Source organism: Rhineura floridana, chromosome 8 (assembly GCF_030035675.1).
Source record: "Rhineura floridana isolate rRhiFlo1 chromosome 8, rRhiFlo1.hap2, whole genome shotgun sequence".
In the NCBI taxonomy this organism is placed as follows: Eukaryota; Metazoa; Chordata; class Lepidosauria; order Squamata; family Rhineuridae; genus Rhineura; species Rhineura floridana.
The window spans coordinates 111871231-111891328 of NC_084487.1; the positions used below are offsets into that span (position 1 = coordinate 111871231).

Below are 20098 nucleotides of genomic sequence, written 5' to 3' on the forward strand. Positions count from 1 at the left end.
ACTTCTTTCTTATCGCCTGAGGTAAAGCGGAAGAGGAGGGCGAAAAAGCGAAGCGGCCACGACCAAATGCCCCGGAAGTAGTCGCCGGGTCCATCCATGCGCCGGCACCTGGCAACCCGCGACCGGGGCCGACAGGAAAAAGCTCTGAGCTGTCCGATCCCGGAGCGAATGGTAGTCCCCAATCGCTACTATGATGCTGCGAGGGGCACCCGAGGGGCAAGTCACCGCGGTCACCAGGGGCTTGTCTGCGGGTACGTGATTACTTCCGCGTCTGCTTTTGGAGTGCCTCGCAGGGCGTCTTCTCCGCGAGGGACTTGTTTGCGCGCGCGGCGGCTCCGCGGACTCCACTTTGGGCGGCAAATTCCTGGAATGACCCGGGTGGGGCGACTGTCTTACGCAGCCTGCGCCATGCTCAGGGAATAGAGGGAGGGAAACCGACTTGAGTTACTCTTGGCTTCTCATATCAGTTCTTCGGAGTTGGAAACACCTGCTGTTTCCCCAAGGAGTCATTTTCTGCCGTAGTTGTGATGCCCGTGGGGTTGACTCCCCCACCCCGTGGGATACGGTGCGATGCCATGCCCCTTTAAGCAGCTGCAGATGACGAGCCGAAATTCGCCAAGTGCAGCTTCCTTTATCGTTGCAGCTTTTTGCCCGGAGAAGGTATCCCTGTTGAATTTCTGCCTCTCAACCGCTTGGGACAGGTGGTAGGCCTAGATGGCGTTGAAGCCTGGGGGTTGTTCGCTTTGTCTCTTGAAATTACTGAGATGTTGAGGAAGAGGAAAGTGCAAAAACTCACTTGCCTTTATCTCTCTCCTTTTTTAAAAAAAAAAATAAGGAGGCATTAACTCCATGGGCTGAATGAATTGTTTACTGTCGTCATGTGATGTTGTTGATCTTATTTATGTAATAAAAGAAAAACAAATCAAGTCATCCGCTTCCTTGGGCACTGCATCACTCTTGCTCTTACAGTTTCCACAGGAACAGTTATGTTAGTTTAAGAAAGTCCTTATGAGTTTAGCTGCTGTATTGTTCTTGCTGACTGAGCAGATGTACAGTCTCTAAATTGCAGGATTACAGCCTGAAACAAACGCCATTTTTTCAGGGCAGATAGGAGAGCCAGGCTGCCACTTTCACCCGGAGCATAATTAACTAAAGTCAGTATCCACTGCCCTAAGTATAAATGTATAGTAGTAATGCATCATTCGTTATGCAGTGAACCAACTAAAGTGCTTCTTATTTTAAAAACTCTTTTTGAGATTCACCTATTTCTATCACAACTGCTTTTCAAATTTCTACCTGCTATGTGATTTGTAATATGTCTAAAGATGAGTTTACTGATGATCCATGACAAATTTAAATAGTAGCAGTATTTCCTTAAAACAACAAAAGAGCCTTGAGTGAACCAAATATTGAAGCATACCGTTCTGTAGTTTTGTATCCACAAAAAGCAGATGGCATTAGAACAGAATGTAATAACAGAATACGTTTTTCCAGAGTGGTGGTGGGGATGTATTCTTTTTGCTCAGATTGTTAAAGTGAGTTGAGGTCCTGGTTTAGAGGTATGCCTAAATATTTTAGGTTATATTTATGTTGAGATTTTTCTGGCTTTGGGCTTAACTGCCAAAATAATACCTCTTCAAAATTATTACTACTTCTGGTTTACCAATTAGACAATTGTCTTTGGAGTTTGTTGTCAAATCCAATTTACAGAATTCTAGAGGCATACATTATAGCTTGGTCTTCTTTCAGTTGCTGATTCACTGCAGTCCAATTATAGCCATGCATATATGCAATGAACAGTTGGTTATGTGTGACAACAATCTGGGAATCCTTGCCACAGATAACTGTGCTTAAGCTGTTTATAGACTAGCTTGAATTGGGCAAAGTAGGTTTGCATTGATTAGTGCATATGGTACAGCAATGATGCCAAACTAGGATTTGCTGCTTCTTATGTAAGTATATGTTTGGCTAAATGTTTGGCTAAAAGTAGGTAAGGTTGTTCAGACTATAGTGCTAGACGAATGTGAAGTTTTGAGGTCAGTAGACTGTCTAAGCTGCTCTTATGCTTACATTCACAGCATCTGTGCTGTGCCAAGTTGAACCTGTGGGAAGATGGTTTGAAGCATTTATTAAGAGGAGAAACATACATGTTTCTGCCTCTTTCCAGGAACTGGAAGATGAGAAAGAGCTCTCTGAGGAGTCAGGAGATGAAGAATTACAGCTTGAAGAATTTCCTATGTTAAAAACACTTGATCCAAAGGACTGGAAGGTATATTATCTAATGTTGCAATTTTAAAAGCTTTACTATGGTTACTAGAGATCTGAAACATTACTTTTCTATATTGTTTTAAGTTGTACTGAAAATTGATTCATCTTTTATTCCATGCATGGTTTGTTCTTAAAGACTGTTTTCAGAAGCGTTTCCTGAGATGTGTAAATTCAAAACCTTGAGGCTAATAAATTCAAAAGTAAACTGAATATAATGATATGCAAATGATATAATCCAATCGATACATTTGATGAGTTTCACCCAGAAAGTAATAAAAAGCTCCATTAAGTTCAATAGGATTTACTTCACAGTAGATATGTATAGAATTGCATTGTGTTTTCTTTTCTTGAGGAACTGAGTTGCCCAGTAGCATTTTGTGCCAACTCCTTTTTCTCAGATTGGTATTGGGTTGTACTTAAAAAGTGGCACTTTTTCAATTGAGTAATGCTAACTGAATAATGAAGTTCAGTTGAGAGATCTAACAGTGGGAATATGGCTGAGTTCCTTCCTCTAAAGTTCCAGTAGCAGGCGTTGCTTCTGCCTTGTGCTGAATTTATGCATACCTGTTCTCATGTAACTTTCTTTTTGCTTCTTGCTGCTGTGCTTTCTTTTACTGTTACTGTGGCAACTGTTAGAGAATGTAGAAGCAGAGGATAGCACTATAGTAGCTGCTTGTGTGCTTTCCCTCTCTTTAAAACTTACGGCTCTAAACTACCAGTACTCTTTTAAAGCCTGAAGTGATGGTGGGAAACTATGGTGATGTGGAAAGGCAATAAGCACAATGGTATCAAGGAAACAAATGGAAGTAGGGGAGAGAGTAGAGTAGCTTACTTGGCTGCTTGATAGCTGTTATTCACCAGAGGTAGCTGTTAATATTTGCATGTTTCTCTCAGAATCAGGATCATTATTCTGTTCTTGGACTGGGACATATAAGATACAAGGCATCTCAGAAACAAATCAAAGCAGCTCGTAAGTACTTTATGTTAATTTTTGGTGTTGCAAATGCTTCAGGTTGTATGAGCAGTTCCATGATATACTAAAAACCATTGATTCCATAAAAGACCATTTTACATAAGAGGGCATCTTCTAAAAAATTGAAATTGCCTATCAGTTGGTGCAGCATAGGCTCAAGGCTCAGAGTTTTATTATTTATTTATTTATTATATTTATATCCTGCCCCTCCCAGTAGGAGCTCAGGGCGGCAGAGTTCTAGTGCTACCAGGAGAGGACAGTTCATCCTCCCTCAGTTCGTTTTGCCTTTCTTGCCAAGCATCAGGTTGTGCTTTGACTGCAGTGGCACAATCAATCAGCTGAGCCAGAGGATTTGACTGTTAGTTTAAAACTTATGATTGGAAAAAATGCTTTAGAATCCAAATGTTGGGAGGTCAGCTAGAACAGCTGAGTGACAAAACTAAAGAAAGACAGTAAGATGTATCTTACAGTTACTCCCAACTGAAGTAAAACATTTTAAATTAAGTATTTTTAAAATTATTATCTGGAGAAAAACTCTATGCACGTGATATCTGTGGTCTCTACTGATTCCAGTTGTAATTTATTGTGGACTCTCTGAGACTCTTGATACCCTACTTGTGCAATTTAGTTTGAAACCTAGATATGTAGGTCACAAAAATCGGCACTGAAAGGTTGATGATTATTTATCTTAACTGCTGCATTAACCTAAATCAGCTGTGGTAGCACAAGTGTGAAGGTTTGGGTTATTTACAGCCCAAACCCAAATTTATTTACTTAGAAGCAAGTTCCATTTGCATTTAATGGGGGCTTTCTCTTTAAGCATGGTTGCATATGCAGAGTTGCATTTTTTATTAATCTGCTTAGAATATAATTAGCCGTTAAGTACTGAGAATTTTCCTTAAAATGTGGGGTGGGGTATTGATACCATAAATGTTTGTGAAAAGGCACAAAGTAATTATCCTTTGCCTTACGTGGCACAAGTCTGGGGAATGGGAAATAATTGTAAATTTATTTATTTATTTTTATTTTTATTTATTAAATTTATATACCGCCCGACTAGCAATAGCTCTCTGGGCGGTGAACATAAAATAGCATAAAAATACAATGAATAACAAAATAATACTAAAATACAATCAACAATACAATACAATAAACATTTTTAAAAGTAAATCAGTGTAACTTAAAATGCTTCAGAGAATAGGAAGGTTTTGACCTGGAGCCGGAAGGAGAGCAGAGTCGGCGCCAGGCGTACTTCCTCGGGGAGACTGTTCCATAGTTCGGGGGCCACCACTGAGAAGGCCCTAGATCTTGTCATCACCCTCCGGGCCTCCCTGTGAGTTGGAACCCGGAGGAGGGCCTTCGTAGCAGAACGTAGTGCACGGGCCGGTTCATATCGGAAGAGGCGTTCCGCAAGGTATTGTGGTCCCGCACCGTATAAGGCTTTATAGGTTAATACCAACACTTTGAATCTAGCCCGGAAACATATTGGCAACCAGTGCAAGTGGGCCAGAACAGGTGTTATATGCTCGGACCGCTTGGTCCTTGTCACCAGTCTGGCCGCCGCATTTTGCACTAGTTGTAGCTTCCGAACTGTCTTCAAAGGTAGCCCTACGTAAAGCACATTACAGTAATCCAAACGTGAGGTTACCAGAGCATGTACCACTGATGTAAGGTCCTCTTTACTCAAATAGGGATGTAGCTGGGCTACCAACCGAAGTTGGTAAAACGCATTCCTAACCACCGAGGCTACTTGAGCCTCAGGTGAGAGGGAAGAGTCTAAAAAGACTCCCAGACTACGAACCCGGTCCTTTAGGGGGAGTGTAACCCCGTCCAGGACAGGGTATATATCCACCATCCGATCAGAGAACCCGTCCACCAACAGCATCTCAGTCTTGTCTGGATTGAGCTTCAGTTTAACTCTCATCCAGTCCATTGTCACGGCCAGGCAACGGTTCAGCAAATCGACAGCCTCACCTGAAGAAGATGCAAAGGAGAAGTAGAGCTGCGTGTCATCAGCATACTGATGACAACGCACTCCAAAACTCCTGATGACCTCTCCCAACGGCTTCATGTAGATATTAAAAAGCAGGGGGGACAAAACTGACCCCTGCGGGACCCCATATTGGAGAGCCCGCGGTGTCGAGCAATGTTCCCCAAGCACTACCTTCTGGAGACGACCCGCCAAGTAGGAGCGGAACCACTGCCAAGCAGTACCTCCCAACTCCCAACTCCGCGAGCCTCTCCAGAAGGATACCATGGTCGATGGTATCAAAAGCCGCTGAGAGATCAAGCAGAATCAACAGAGTTACACTCCCTCTGTCTCTTTCCCGACATACGTCATCGTACAGGGCGACCAAGGCTGTCTCAGTGCCAAAACCGGGCCTAAAGCCCGATTGAAATGGATCTAGATAATCAGTTTCATCCAATAGCGCCTGGAGCTGGCCAGCAACCACCCGTTCCAAGACCTTGCCCAGGAATGGAACATTCGCCACTGGCCTGTAGCTGTTAAAATTGTCTGGGTCCAAGGAAGGCTTTTTCAGGAGTGGTCTCACCACTGCCTCTTTCAGACAGCCTGGGACCACTCCCTCTCGTAAAGAGGTATTTATCACTTCCTTGGCCCAGCTACCTGTTCCATTCCTACTAGTTTTTATCAGCCAGGAGGGGCAAGGATCCAGTACCGAAGTGGTTGCACGTACCTGTCCAAGCACCTTGTCCATGTCCTCGAGTTGAACCAACTGAAGCTCATCCAACAAAACAGGACAAGACTGTGCTCCGGACATCTCACTAGGATCTACTGCTATAACTTGAGAGTCTAGGTCCTGGCGGATACATGAGATCTTATTCTGGAAGTGATCGGCAAACTGATTACAGCGGGCCTCCGATGATTCCACCGTGTCTGGAGGGTTTGAATGGAGAAGCCCCCGGACAACTCGAAAGAGCTCCGCTGGGCGGCAAAGAGATGATTTAATAGTGGCAGCAAAATGATGTTTTTTAGCTGCCTTCACTGCTCCTACATAGAGCTTAGTCGAAGCACTAACCAGCGCATAATTGTATCCGTCGGGAGTTCGTCTCCATTTCCGCTCAAGCCTCCTCCTATCTTGCTTCATCGCTCTCAGCTCCGGAGTATACCATGGAGCTGTATGAGCTCTACACAGGAGAGGGCGTGCAGGAGCGATCGTGTTTACAGCCCGGGTCATCTCCGTATTCCACAGAGCGACCAGGGCTTCAGCAGGAGCGCCAGTCCTATCAGCCGGAAAATCCCCCAGAGCCCTTTGAAAACCTTCAGGATCCATTAGTCTCCGGGGGCGGACCATTTTAATAGGTCCCCCACCCTTGCAGAGGGAAGAGGTTACTGAAAGTGTAAACTTCAGCAAGCAGTGGTCTGTCCATGACAAAGGGAGTGTTGTAAAACTCCCCACATCCAGATCACTTTCCCCATGCTCAGTAGCAAAAACAAGGTCTAGAGTGTGCCCCGATACATGTGTTGGACCACTAACATATTGAGACAGCCCCATGGCTGTCATGGAAGCCATGAAGTCCTGAGCCGCGCCAGACAAAGTGGTCTCGGCATGAATGTTGAAATCCCCCAGTACTATTAGTCTGGGGGACCTCAACAATATATCCGAGACCACTTCCGCCAGCTCAGTTAGGGAAGCCATTGGGCAGCAAGGTGGGCGGTACACCAAAAGGATTCCCAGCCTGTCCCTCTGGCCCAACACAAGGTGCAAACACTCCAGGCCAGTAACTGAATGAACATGGTGCTTGGTGAGTGAGATGGAACTCTTATAGACGACAGCAACCCCACCTCCCTGACCCTCAGATCTACCATGATGCTGAACCAAGTACCCCGGTGGGCAGAGCTGAGAGAGACCAACTCCTCCCTGCTCACCCACCCAGGTCTCGGTTATACATGCCAGATTGGCTGCCTCATCCACAATCAAATCGTGGACGAGGGAGGTTTTATTATATACCGATCTGGCATTTAATAACAGCAGCTGGAGATCTGAGAGTTGGCTGATAGGACTACCAACGACCTTGCGGGTGTGGGAAGGACCGGAACAAGGCACAGCCACAACATGTCTGGACCGCGTTCCCCTTACCTGGCATGTCCTTCTCACAGCGCCATACCTTCCTTTGCCCGTCACTATGGTAAAAACATTTCTGTCCTCCCTTAGAGTTAATGATTGACCCCTCATATGTGTACCATGATTAAACTCCTGTAGTGTCCATAAAACTACTAGATATCACTATTTATTTGTTCACTTTTGCTGTTTAAAACAAATAATGAGGGATTACATGAATCAAGATAAAATGGGTGAAGTGAATTGCATATGAAGTTGACTTCTTTTTTTTAATTCTAAAGATAAAGCCATGGTTTTGAAACACCATCCAGACAAGCGAAAAGCAGCAGGAGAACAGATAGGTGAAGGTGACAATGACTACTTTACTTGTATAACAAAAGGTAAGAACTAGCTGTCATCTAACATATCAGACTATGCATAAAATAATTCAGCAGATTTGTGTTCCTCGCTTGTGTAAAACACAATACTGTAAGTACTTTGAATGTTAGGAGAATAGAGCTTCCAACCAGTGGAACTGATGACAGTGTGTCAATAATAATCATTCATTTTGATACTTAGTAAATCAGTTTTGAAATAACATTAAAGGAAGTTCTTCCAACTTGACCTTTCCAAGCAGTTACTGTGCTCCTGATCAACTTTTAGGCAGCTGAGAGGGCTTGTATGTGCCAGCTTGACCGACGTGATACAATGTATGAAATGATTAGATTATGGTCAGTCATGATTCTAGATCCATAGTTTATGTATATCTGTAAGCTGCTCTAAAGTTGATACACCAGCTCAGGTTAGTAGCCACTTACCTAGTTACTGCTCATGTCACTATTGAGTGAGAAGTGCTGCATTCTAGAAAGCTGCTGAATTACAAGAACAGGGGAGCCCTTTGGAGCATCAAGAGAGAAAGTTCACCCTCTGGCTGACATGATTATTTTAGAATAGTGCTGAATCCCCTGTTTAAAAGTCTGAATGGTAGATCTTCAGCATGTTACAGAAACACGTAGTGCATATCTTCTGTTATTGATTCAGCAATCCCACACTGATTGGCAAATGCAGTCACTGGGATTCTTTATTGGCCCTGAAGTTTGGATATATATGTATGGTTATTGAATTGTCCCCAAGTAGCTCTCAAAACTAATTTTATGAAGTAGCTGTGCATCTATTCCTGATCGTTGCATGTTAGTGTGAAAATGTATTTGACCTTATAAGTTGTTCACAAGAATTGTGTTTTCAAAGGTCAGAAGTAAGCCCAGTGCCTGCAATTAGTCAGTTTGGGCACTGGCAGAGGGCCCAGGGGCTTAGAAAGGCCACTCACTGTTGGGCCCACAGTTGGCTATTTTAGCAGTGGGTGGGTAGTGTCCCCCTTCGGAATGGAAGCCAAGCTCAGAATCCAATCAAAAGCAGCACTGACTCTGGTCCCCTGCTAAATCACTGCCTGTGGTGGCAGCGCGAGTAAAGATGTGAAGGCCTAAAAAAAATGTAAAAATTCAAGGGAAACAAGTTTTTTCCTCCCCCACCCCCAAAAAAAAAGAAAATTGGGGGGAAAGTATGTTTTTCCCCGTGAAATTTTCTGGTTTTTTTCTAGGCCTTCATACCTCTAGCAGTGTGGGGTTTTGCTGCTGGTACCATGGCAGAAGGAAAAATACTGTACGGCTGCATTGGAGGAGGGGCAGAGACATCGGACCACTGTGCCAAAGGCCCCTTGAAATCTGCCACGGGCCCTGGTCAGGAGTGTTCATTACCTCTCAGTTAAAACAGAACTTGATTTCTGTTTTCATTCCGTAGATTGATTACTTATTGTAAATCTTTGCAGTGCTTGAGTCTTATATCTAGTAACTTGGCCGTGTAATTTCATTTTTCAGCCTATGAAATCTTGTCAGATCCTGTGAAGAGACGAGCATTTAACAGTATAGATCCTACTTTTGATAACATGGTTCCTTCCAAAAGTGAGGCAAAGGAAAACTTCTTTGAAGTTTTCTCGCCAGTTTTTGAAAGAAATGCCAGGTAAGGTTTTCTCCCACTTTGCTTTATTGGCAGTGTGTGTTAGAAGGGCCTTTGATCCCATTTATTTGGGGAACTTGAATATCTTAATAATGAGATTAATACTGGCAAAAAGGAGCAGGGTCAGTCATCTGAGATTTTACTGCTAGAGAGTTGTGTCCACATAATGGGTAGTTTGATGTACTTAAATTGAACTCAGACTAGTTCATATTAGATATTAAAAGAATATGTGCGTAGTTACTGCTGTTTCCTAGCAACATTAGACCAGTCTCGTTAGGCCATTGGAACACATCCATCTGGTGGTGGCTGGTTCCAAAACTATTGTAATTGTTTAATGCAGCCTAAGCAGGCATTTGCCACTGTAGATGGCTTCACAAGACCTTCAGGATGGTGCACAGATAATTTTTTCAACTTTGTCAGGGCAGGGGAAGACAAGCTGTGCCAATATTATGTCTGGGTTCTGTCCAGACAGGTACTAGTCAAGAGTTTTATAGATCAGTGTTACATTGTATCTGGCAGTTGGGGTTGTTTTAATCTAGTGGTGCTAGATTATGCTACTAGAACACCCTAAGTCATTTTGCAATATTAGCACAGAGATGGATATCATGATGGAATACTGATACTGTGTTTTTTTTCATGCTAAGAATTCACTTGTTGGTCATCAAATTATAAGACTATTTCTTCTGAATTTGAAATCCCATTAAAGTCCATAGAGTTCAGAGGATTTGGCATACAAATCCTCATATTCAGATTAAACACCCTCATATGCCATAGCCTTAACTATGTAGTTAAAGCTACTGTTTCTCCAAGGAATTCATCCAACTTTTCATCATAATGTGTGTGTGTGTATCCTTTAATTGTTTCAGATGGTCAAATAAGAAAAATGTATCTAAGCTTGGGGACATGAATTCATCCTTTGAAGAAGTAGATGCATTTTATTCATTCTGGTAAGTTCTCCCACTTTCTTTATTGAAAGAATATCATGTAGCATGTAACAAATTGTATGGGAAAACCTATGTGTGAAAATCACAACATTATTATTTGTAGAACTCCCTATAATATGAAGATCATTGAACTCTTGAGCTTTAAGAATGAAGGGTGGGGCCAGGAAGTGACCTATTATATATGCATTCTGGACGATTATTCATGCATCTTGAAACTGCCACAGATATAAATAATTGGGTTTCAGAGTCTTTTTAGTCAAGACCAGCCTGGAGTAGTTGCTATATGAGATCTTCAGATTAATGTCTTATGACATTTGTGTACTAGCAAATAAATGTGTGTGACTAGATGTTAACATAATTACTGCTCTCTGTTGCCCTGTGCTGTGATTACAAAGGAATGCAGAAACCATATTGAGGGGAGGAGATTAAGTAGGAAGAAGTATGCTTATTTGCACTCCCAACTCCACTTTTTTTGGAGGGGGAGGGGTCTCTGATGTAGGCATAGTTCTTCCCATATTGTAAGAATCAGCCCTGCATCATAAAATAATCAGAATGAAAGTGCAATTCACTAATATTCTAATTTACATATAGATTTCTGTAAACTTGGTAAAGTTGTATGCAGCAAAACCACTAGACAACTAACAGTATAATCTAATATTAAGAATGCAAATACATAAAAATAAAATATACTGAAGAATTTATAATGCTACCCTTTCAACATTTTATTAGACACTAACCATTGACTTTCTCTTCTTCAATATTACTTGTTAGGTATAATTTTGATTCTTGGCGAGAGTTTTCTTACTTAGATGAAGAAGAAAAAGAAAAAGCAGAATGGTATGTAAGTAAATACATCCAAGTTAATACAGAGAGAGACAGAGAGAGAGAGAGCGCTTATGTATATACAGGACCTGTATATTTTTACCATGTAATTATGATAGATCTAGTAGTGCAAGAAGCAGTCTAAAGAACAGTCCTGTTCTTCTCTATTCTCATCTCAATATTGTGCAAGCAAAAAAAGCATACTGAAGACTCTTTCCATCTTTCTCTTCTTTTCCAAGAAATGCAAGTACAAAGAATATGAAGAAAAGATTGGAAGGCTTTCTGATTATTTTTTTAGGAAAGATCATAGCTGGAGGGAGAGTTGGGTTAGGCTGGGGAGAACAGTAAGGACTGTATGTGATTGTGCACAAAATTCAGGCAATGTATATGACTGAGTGGTAAACGGCAAGGGTGTGTCTCGGTACATGAGTAATATTTCTGTTTAAGATAGCCTTTGGGATTTCATCAAAAGACTATTTGAAGCCCAATTGAACATGATGGTGTAGGAACATTTGGGACTTTATAAAAGTGCTGCTGTTCCTATCAAGTTTTATGACATTTCCGGAATTGAGTCTGTGCTAGGATGTGCCTGAGCACAGCAATGTTTTTTTACTTAATGCCTTTTATGCCTTTCTGCAGTCGAGATGAGAGGAGGTGGATTGAAAAGCAGAACAGAGCAGCTAGAGCATTAAGAAAAAAGGAAGAGATGAACAGAATAAGGACACTAGTTGGTAAGTGTGAACTCAGCTTTTTCAGGACCTATTCATTACATTTCAGTCATTGTAAATCTACTTCATAGACACATTTTATTTTTTCTTAAGACACTGCATACAGCTGTGATCCCAGAATAAAGAAATTCAAGGAAGAAGAAAGAGCAAAGAAGGAAGCAGAAAAGAAAGCCAAGGTAGAAGCAAAACGAAAAGAACAGGAAGAACGTGAGAGAGTAAGTTTCAATTTGTACTTGTGTTGATGAATTTTAAAAAATTAATTGCATACAATGTGCTTTAGTCCTCTGCCAGTCTGACAAACTATGCATTTGGTGACATCTACAACGTCAACCAACACTGTAGCAAAGGACTTCTACTAGTGCAACAGGACTTCCTCTCCCCCTTCCCCAGTAGCCCTGCACACACACTCCCAAATCTGCTCAGGAGGGTTGGAGGACCCTCTGGAGCAGATTTTGTGGGTGCATGGGGAAGGGGCTGCAGGAAGGAGGAGAGGTGGGGAAGTCCTGTTGCACTAGTAGATGCATTGGATATCGCCCATTGAATATTAATCTGAATGCTAATGTTTCTGTAGCAGAGGCTATAACAATTTAGATGTTTTGGTTTCACATAATAAACTTTTGACTTGACCCACGGAATAGATTGTGGTTTCCTAGAAGGTATCTCATTCCATCTAATCAAATATGCCACATCTGTGAGTTCAAATGGTGGTAGGTGTGTTTTGGCCCGAGAACTTGAGAAAAGCAAGCTGCTAAGTGTAACGAACTCTATTTTAAACCTGTTTCATTAGCATAACAATTTGTGGCATACCTGCTTGCTAGAGACCTGTTATGGTGAAAGATTTCAGGGAACACAGATGATTCCTAGTACGGTGAGATTCTTTATTTGGTACCTCGGCGCCTGTCAACATTAAAAACCTCTCTGGCATATTAATGGACTTGAAATAATGACAGAAATACATTCCTGTTTGGTTTGCTGATAAGGGTGCCTAAAATTTTAAGAACTGGTATTTGTATCATTAATGTTCCCATCTGAGTGATACAGAGTATCACAAACTGCTGTTAATGACATAGATATGGTATCAGACTTGAGTGATTCCTGGTTTTTCTTCTCTCAGCAAAGGCAAGCAGAATTAGAAGTGGCACGATTAGCTAAGGAAAAAGAAGATGAAGAAATTAGACAACAAGCACTGCTGATGAAAAAAGAGAAGGATATACAGAAAAAAGCAATTAAAAAGGAAAGGCAAAAACTGCGAATGACCTGCAAGGTATATTTATATTGCTGTAGTTAAATGCAGATTTTATGAGCTTTCTAGCTCCCAGCTCCTAGAATATTGGGTCAGAATAGCACTGTTCATTGGCCCTAATCCTAGGATAGGGAACTTCTGATATCTTACAGTTTTCAGTTAAAACACTATATATCCTCTCATTCACTTTTGATGTTATTGAGAATATCATCATTATGAACTGAGGCATGATATGAAGGTTATCCTTGTGTAGTTCTAAAGAAGGGATGCAGAAAATATTGGGCAGAATCAAAGAACACTTTACCATGGCTGCCATAGGGAAATATGAACTCAGCCTTCAGGCTTTTCAGAGATTGTGTGTGTGTGTGAGAGAGAGACACAAAAGATGAGGTTACTAATGTTCATACACAAAGGAGTTTGAGCTGTTGTCGGATCCTGATATATTTGCCCACTTCTCTTCATGCTTTAACTGAGAGACAGTCAAGACTGCTTAGATTCCGCTCAAAATATGTATCACTTCACTCTGTAATCCTTTATTTTTCTTATGTATATTGGGTTTTAAAAAAATTGTTCACCTCTTAAAAGCAAGTGGAGACTCCCATCTTAATTTTTCACATATCTTTAACTGCTATAGAAGAATAGATATAGTGGGGTCTTAGAGAGCTCACCCATGACAAGAAGGGGCCTTACAGTACAGTATGCCTTTAGCAGGGCATTTTTTGTTAATCTGTTAAAGCAAGCCTACTCTCTTGAAGTTGGTCGTTTTTTTATCTTTAGAAAACATTGTGAAATGTTTATTTAGTGCAGAATCCAGATGGTCCTCCTAGAGCCGTTGCTTCACAGGAGAAGAGCTGATTTTTGCTGGTTGCTTCCTCTGCATGCTCCCTGATGTGTTTTGGACAGTCCCCAACTCTCTAAAACAGATTTGGGAGGGAGGAGGGCTTTGCAAAAGCAGCTGTCCTTCTGCTAGCAGATGCCTCCCGCTGGATCAAAAGCCCTTGCATTTCTGCAAGGGTACCTGTTAGATACAGTGTAGGAATGGTTGAAACTCCCCATTTTGGTTTCTTTCAGTTCCTGTGGGTTTTTTGATACTTTTAAAAAACTACACGTTTTAATTCCAGTTAAATTCTTCCACCAGCATAATAGTCTTAAGCCCTGAAAAGAGAAGCTAGTGCAATTTTTCATGACAATGCTATGCGTGGAAGCTGCTCAATTAAATGAAGAATTATTACTTATGGCCCAAATGCCCCAGTCAGACATCTTGTTTGTAGACTATGCCTGCTGTCTTTCTGTAATCTGAAGATAAAGTACATGGTCTCCTCCTTCCAGAACTGGAATTACTTTTCTGACAATGAGGCGGAATGTGTTAAGATGATGGAAGAAGTAGAAAAGCTTTGTGATCGTCTGGAGTTGGCAAGGTATGCCTTCTTGACCTACACTTTATGTTTGCTGACCTTCACCTTTCTACTAGATCTGAAATATCGTTCAATAATTTATTTTTAGTCTGCAGTGCTTGAATGAAGCACTTACATCTACAACAAGGGAAGAAGGAAAGGCTGCTGTAGAAAAACAGGTAATTATTCATCTTTTGTCATGTAGCAGTGTGTCAACATAGTGAAAATATTGGTGTGACATATTGAATATATGCACTATGTTGTACAGGAAATAACTTGCCTGCAGAATTGCATTTCTAAAGAGAATTTGTAGCTGCTTACACAACTAATAATGCCCACTTTATTGCATTTCTCAAACTTGGCAGAATCTGAGAGCATACGAGGTGCAAGAGTAGATTCATCTTTGCAAACATTTCTGCGTGCTTGAGGGAAAAAGGAGAAAAATGCAACACTACCTTTTTTTCCCCCCTAGGGATAGTAAGATATAATTTGAAACCTTGGGGATTATATCTAAAGATTTTAAAGAATAAGGAGTGTCTGAGCTTATGTTAAGGTACATGGACTAAGGTACATGAACTTGAATGGTACCCAAGTTGTATTCAAGGAGATTTGAAGTCCCTCAGCAAAAGACTTTACATGCTGCTTGTTCTGTTACATTATGAAACTGAATTGAGAACTTCAACTTAAATGGTCTGACAATTCTCTTGCTTTATTGTGGTTACACCATATATAAGACATATGGTAAACCTAATGACACACTTTCCTTCCTTGGACTAGGAATTTTCTCATTGAAAGGTACAAATCGGTTTAAAATGTCCCATTAAGTCCAGTTAATTTGCAGAAATCTTTCTTAATTGCTTCTATGAGAAATATGATACATGCTAGGGTTCTAAGAGTTGTGTTAGGATTTTTTTTTTTAACTTGCTCTCGGTTCTGTTTTTGTTGGAAAGCAGCAGAATTCTCCCATAGGGACAGTTGTGGACTAGGGAGTGGCAGTTGCCTAGGTGTGGGAGAATGGTTTTGTGTTTGTAGTAATTCAGTACTAAAGTATCTTGTGTTCTTGTATTCTCATAGATAGACGAAGTAAACGAACAGATAAGGAGAGAGAAAGAAGAAGCAGATGCTCGTATGAGACAAGCAACAAAAAGTTCTGAAAAATCAACAGGCGGAGGCGTTGGAAGTAAGAACTGGTCAGAAGATGACTTACAGCTGCTAATTAAAGCAGTAAATCTCTTTCCTGCTGGGACTAATTCAAGGTATCTATAATGATTAAATATGTATAGGCAGTAGTCTTGTGCTAAAGTGTAAAAGAAAGATCAGGTAGATGATTTTTTTTTTAATGATTTGTGAATATACTCTTTTTAAAGGTATGACAGACCTGCAGAACTAGTTTCTTGCCCAGGAATATTCACAAAGTGATTCCAGTTGATTGCTGAATATATTCTGTATTTCTGACTGCGTGATTTCAGCTACATTGAAATTCAGGGAGAATGAAGTAAAGGCCAATGTGTTTTCAAGGGACGGCCATTTCTCCTTCAACAATCTTTGTTTTTCTAAAAGTCCTTTCCAAGGTTATTGCATTATTTGATATTGTTAAATGTATGCATGAAGCTCAAGTGAGAATCGCTTACTTCTTATTTTGGAAGATGTGTAATTCCAAAACCTGCATCCAAGTAATTCCACTCTTGGATTAAAAAAAAATAATTGCCAAGTTTACTGATTTTTTTTTTAACTAGCCAGGCAATTGGCTGCTAGCATGGATATCCTTTTTTCAAAGATATTTGTAAAGCTTTTGTTTGTTTGTTTTGCCTTTATATAGGTGGGAAGTTATTGCCAATTACATGAATTTGCACTCTACTACAGGAATAAAACGAACAGCAAAAGATGTTATCAACAAAGCAAAGAACCTCCAGAAACTTGGTATCTTTATCTTTGTAAGATGTTCTGCATGCTTCCATTTACTTACTAGTAAATTCAGCTTACATTCTGCAGGCCTAAATACATCCCTGCTGTCACTGCCAGTTTTCACTCTCCTCCCCCAATCTGAGGCAGAGTCAAGTGTATGAAGGTGCTGTGCCATACCCCTTCAGTCTGTTGTATAGGGCTCTTGGCTTGATTTCTGCTTGAGTACTGGCTGTGGTTTATAAGTCTTTGGGAGGAAGATGTTTTAATCAAAATTGGGCTGTTTTATTTTGAGCTATGTATGTCAAATTGCAGCTTTCACTGTGAAAATACTTGTATCAGTATTGATGCTCCTCACAAGGATGGCCTAACCACTTTGTTTGTGCTCTCTTTTGATATAGACTTATTAAAGTAATGTAACTTGTGGCCTTGCAGGCAGAAAACAGCTTCTCAGCAATTTGAAACAGTTTCTTCTATTCATTAGAGAAAGAAGCATCATTACTACTAGGAAAAGTAGATTCCAAATTCTAAACCTTGTGCTACTTGTCTTGAGAAGTGATTGCTCATTTTGAGAAGTAACCATGTGCCTACTCCTTTGAGAGAGGCAAATAATGGCACCTGTAGTGAATATACTTAATCATTGGGTTGTTGCTGAGTGATGTCTAGTTGGATATGTAGGAAACATTGCATTTCAGGTACAATAATTAGTTCAATCAATCTTCCTGGCACCATTATAGGACAAGGTTAAGAAACGCAGATGTGCATTTATCATGATTTCATGGCCTGGGTATCATACTAATAGTGTTGTCCACAACTCAAAGCATTTAGGACTCTTAAGAGAGAAGGTTGCCGGTGCCGTTATTGATCGGTTAAAATTGTTGAGAATCAAGTTTTGAGTATTTCTGTACTTATTTATGTCCCTTTCAGTTGGCCTTCAAAGCTTGATTTTAAACAGAACAATTTTCTGTAAAATATTGATTTGAAGCATGATTACTTAAAACTTTTGTGACTTTGTGCCGAGTTAGCTAACCAGCTTTTTATCCTTCTTAGATCCTCATCAAAAGGATGACATAAATAAGAAAGCTTTTGATAAGTTTAAAAAAGAGCATGGAGTTGTGCCACAGGCAGACAGTGCTACACCATCAGAACGTTTTGAAGGTAAGAGGGAAAGAACTATTCATTCCACCCACCCCCAATATTCTATCCAGTGTTCTACCCGAGTTGCATTTGGTTAAGAGCCATGGCTCCGGTTCTGCCATTGGATACTTGTGGTATCAGCTTAATGTCTGTTTTTGCGAGAAGCCACAACTAACTGAACCAAGTTATTGGGGCATAATATAAGCTGTAGCCAATATGTACCGAGGCTCCTTGACATTCACAAGGTCTAGAGTCTTTAGAGATGTGGTAATTGGAAGATAACTCAGAATTTGGGGCAAGTTGTGGAACTTTCAATTGTTGAAAAACAAAAGTGATTTAGAGCTTAAACTAAAGGCAGAGATCTTGCTAGAAAATTCCCCAGGAGTTTTGCATAGCACTCACCAAGGACTTCTTGATTTAACTACACTTTTCTCATTTGTGTGTACTGTCTTCAACAGCACCATTTACCGATTCATCTCCATGGACAACAGAAGAACAAAAACTTTTAGAACAAGCTTTGAAGACATATCCAGTGAATACTCCTGAAAGGTGGGAGAAAATAGCAGCCTCTGTTCCAGGCCGATCTAAAAAAGACTGCATGAAGCGATATAAGGTAGGAAAATGCTATTTCTATTTTTTACTTTAGTGTGATTCAGATCATTATTACCTTAGGAGGGATCAAGTTTGCTCCTTTCCACACCACCATTTTAATATGTCTCTTGAGCATTGTAGAACCTTACCTGTTCCTTTGAAAAGTGATCATGAAGAAAGGCAAGAGTAGCTTGTTGCAAATTGGCATTGGCAAGCCAGCTTTCATGACTGCCTGAGATAGTAAGGCAAAGTTAACTTGCCTTATGTAGCATTGATAATTTATGACAGGGATAGGGAGCCTCTGGGTTACCAGAGTGTCCTGTAGGCAGGGTTGTCCCTGGGGCAGGGGGTGGGGGAGGTCAGGGCCTAGGGTCTGGACCCCCCCTGCCCAAGTAAGTTTTATACAGGCCAAATCTGCCTCTGAAAATGTCTGGAAGAGCCCTAAAATCTTTTAAATAGATGCTAAGGATTGAACCTGAAACCATATACATGCAAAGCAGATGTTCTATCACTGTGAGCACCTCTTTAATTTGCTTAGCCCGGCAAAAACATTTAAGACATCTGGGCTTGCGTTATATCAGTTGCTTCCAGGACATATGTCTTAACCATTGATTTTGTACAATTGATTTGCTAATAGCAAAATGTAGAATTGTATGAGATTCTCCAGTCTTTTCACATTCATTATAAAACTGTAGCCTTAAACACACCAACATACATTTTTAGTAAGGTGTGGCCACTCCACAGAAACAAAGGTCAGAATGTGCATTAGAGATTATTTTCAGTGTTAACTAAATTCAGAGTCCAGGCCTTTTAGTGTAATGCCATTTGTTTAGGATTGCTTTCAATTATTATTTGCTTAAAACTAAACATTACTGAAATGAATTCGGGATTTGGAGTCCCAAACTTTTTTTTAAATAAAAGAATTTGCCCCACATTCATAAGCAAAAATAGTACACATACACAATTATTTGCTTAAAACTAAACATTACTGAAATGAATTCGGGATTTGGAGTCCCAAACTTTTTTTTAAATAAAAGAATTTGCCCCACATTCATAAGCAAAAATAGTACACATACACACGGACTCCCAACTTTTTTGGAGAAGAAGAGGTTTTATCTCCTTTGAAATCATTTGTTCCTTTCCTCTCTGTGGTGTTGCTTACTGCCCTTTGAACTCAGATACACTCCTTCCATGTCTGCCTTTCCCAAAGCCACGAAAGGGCTCAGGATAAACATGCCATGCTGCTTGCTGTGGCCACCGCTACGAATGCTGCATTAAGCTCCGCAGTGGGGGCACAGGCGAGTCCTGTTTCAGCTACGTAGAGAGGAAGAGATCATCCTCTCCCTCCATGGGCAGCTCACTGAGTTTCTGTGCTGCATACTGAGAAAAGAGCCTCTTTTCTCAGTGTGCAGCAGCACAGAACCTGTACGTGTGAAGGAACATCAAAAAGTTCCATGCCCTTAATTTAGGTGCTTGGTCTCATTAAATGCCCATTCATGGTGGGACTGCTGAAATACCCACATACTGTATTTACATCAAGTGTGATGAAAGTCAAACTGTCCTTCTCTTAGTAAAGTTAAATTCATAGGAGATTGGCCAACAAGTTTGGACAACTGTAGGACTTGACTGCTTGTGCAGGATTATATCAGTTCCCCCTATAATTTGAAACTGAGCACCTTTAGAATAGCAGTATGTACCCCGCTCTGAACTCTTAATTTAGAAAACAGAATCTGATATATTGTAAAGTCATTATAGGAATGTTAGCAGTTAAATAGAGCAGAGGCAGGGGGAAGGGTTATTCACAAGGTTAGCTGATGTTTGGAGAGAGTGGGATACATGCACAGCCCCCCTTTAGAAGTGAAGCCCTACCAATGAGAAGGGTTTAAGGTTACTGATTACTTGCAACTTGGTCAAGAGGAGTATTCTTTATGGTTTCTCAATACCTAGAGAAAAATGGAACCTGCCTCGCAAATTCTGCTAGATGATAAACTTAATGTGAATGAGCTTCTCTTTCTTCCCTCT

General features: G+C 40.7%; 1 protein-coding gene across 5 annotated transcripts in view; it reads left to right on the forward strand.

Annotated features, from left to right (window-relative positions):
- The window catches only part of DNAJC2 (DnaJ heat shock protein family (Hsp40) member C2), a 20234-nt gene continuing 136 nt past the window's right edge, over positions 1-20098 (forward strand). Inside the window, exons 1-16 of one of the 5 annotated variants that reach the window (XM_061640455.1) lie at positions 2-251; positions 2079-2269; positions 3163-3238; positions 7605-7703; positions 9177-9318; positions 10182-10262; positions 11031-11096; positions 11721-11812; positions 11903-12024; positions 12924-13073; positions 14382-14470; positions 14556-14625; positions 15521-15702; positions 16266-16366; positions 17399-17506; positions 17944-18098. In XM_061640455.1, the coding sequence (XP_061496439.1) occupies positions 191-251; positions 2079-2269; positions 3163-3238; positions 7605-7703; positions 9177-9318; positions 10182-10262; positions 11031-11096; positions 11721-11812; positions 11903-12024; positions 12924-13073; positions 14382-14470; positions 14556-14625; positions 15521-15702; positions 16266-16366; positions 17399-17506; positions 17944-18098 (1785 nt within the window). In that variant the 5' untranslated portion in view covers positions 2-190. Of the gene's footprint in view, positions 252-334; positions 661-2078; positions 2270-3162; positions 3239-7604; positions 7704-9176; positions 9319-10181; positions 10263-11030; positions 11097-11720; positions 11813-11902; positions 12025-12923; positions 13074-14381; positions 14471-14555; positions 14626-15520; positions 15703-16265; positions 16381-17398; positions 17507-17943; positions 18099-20098 lie in introns of those variants that run through there. The other 4 variants (XM_061640458.1, XM_061640456.1, XM_061640457.1 and 1 more) reach the window with 4 other exon arrangements.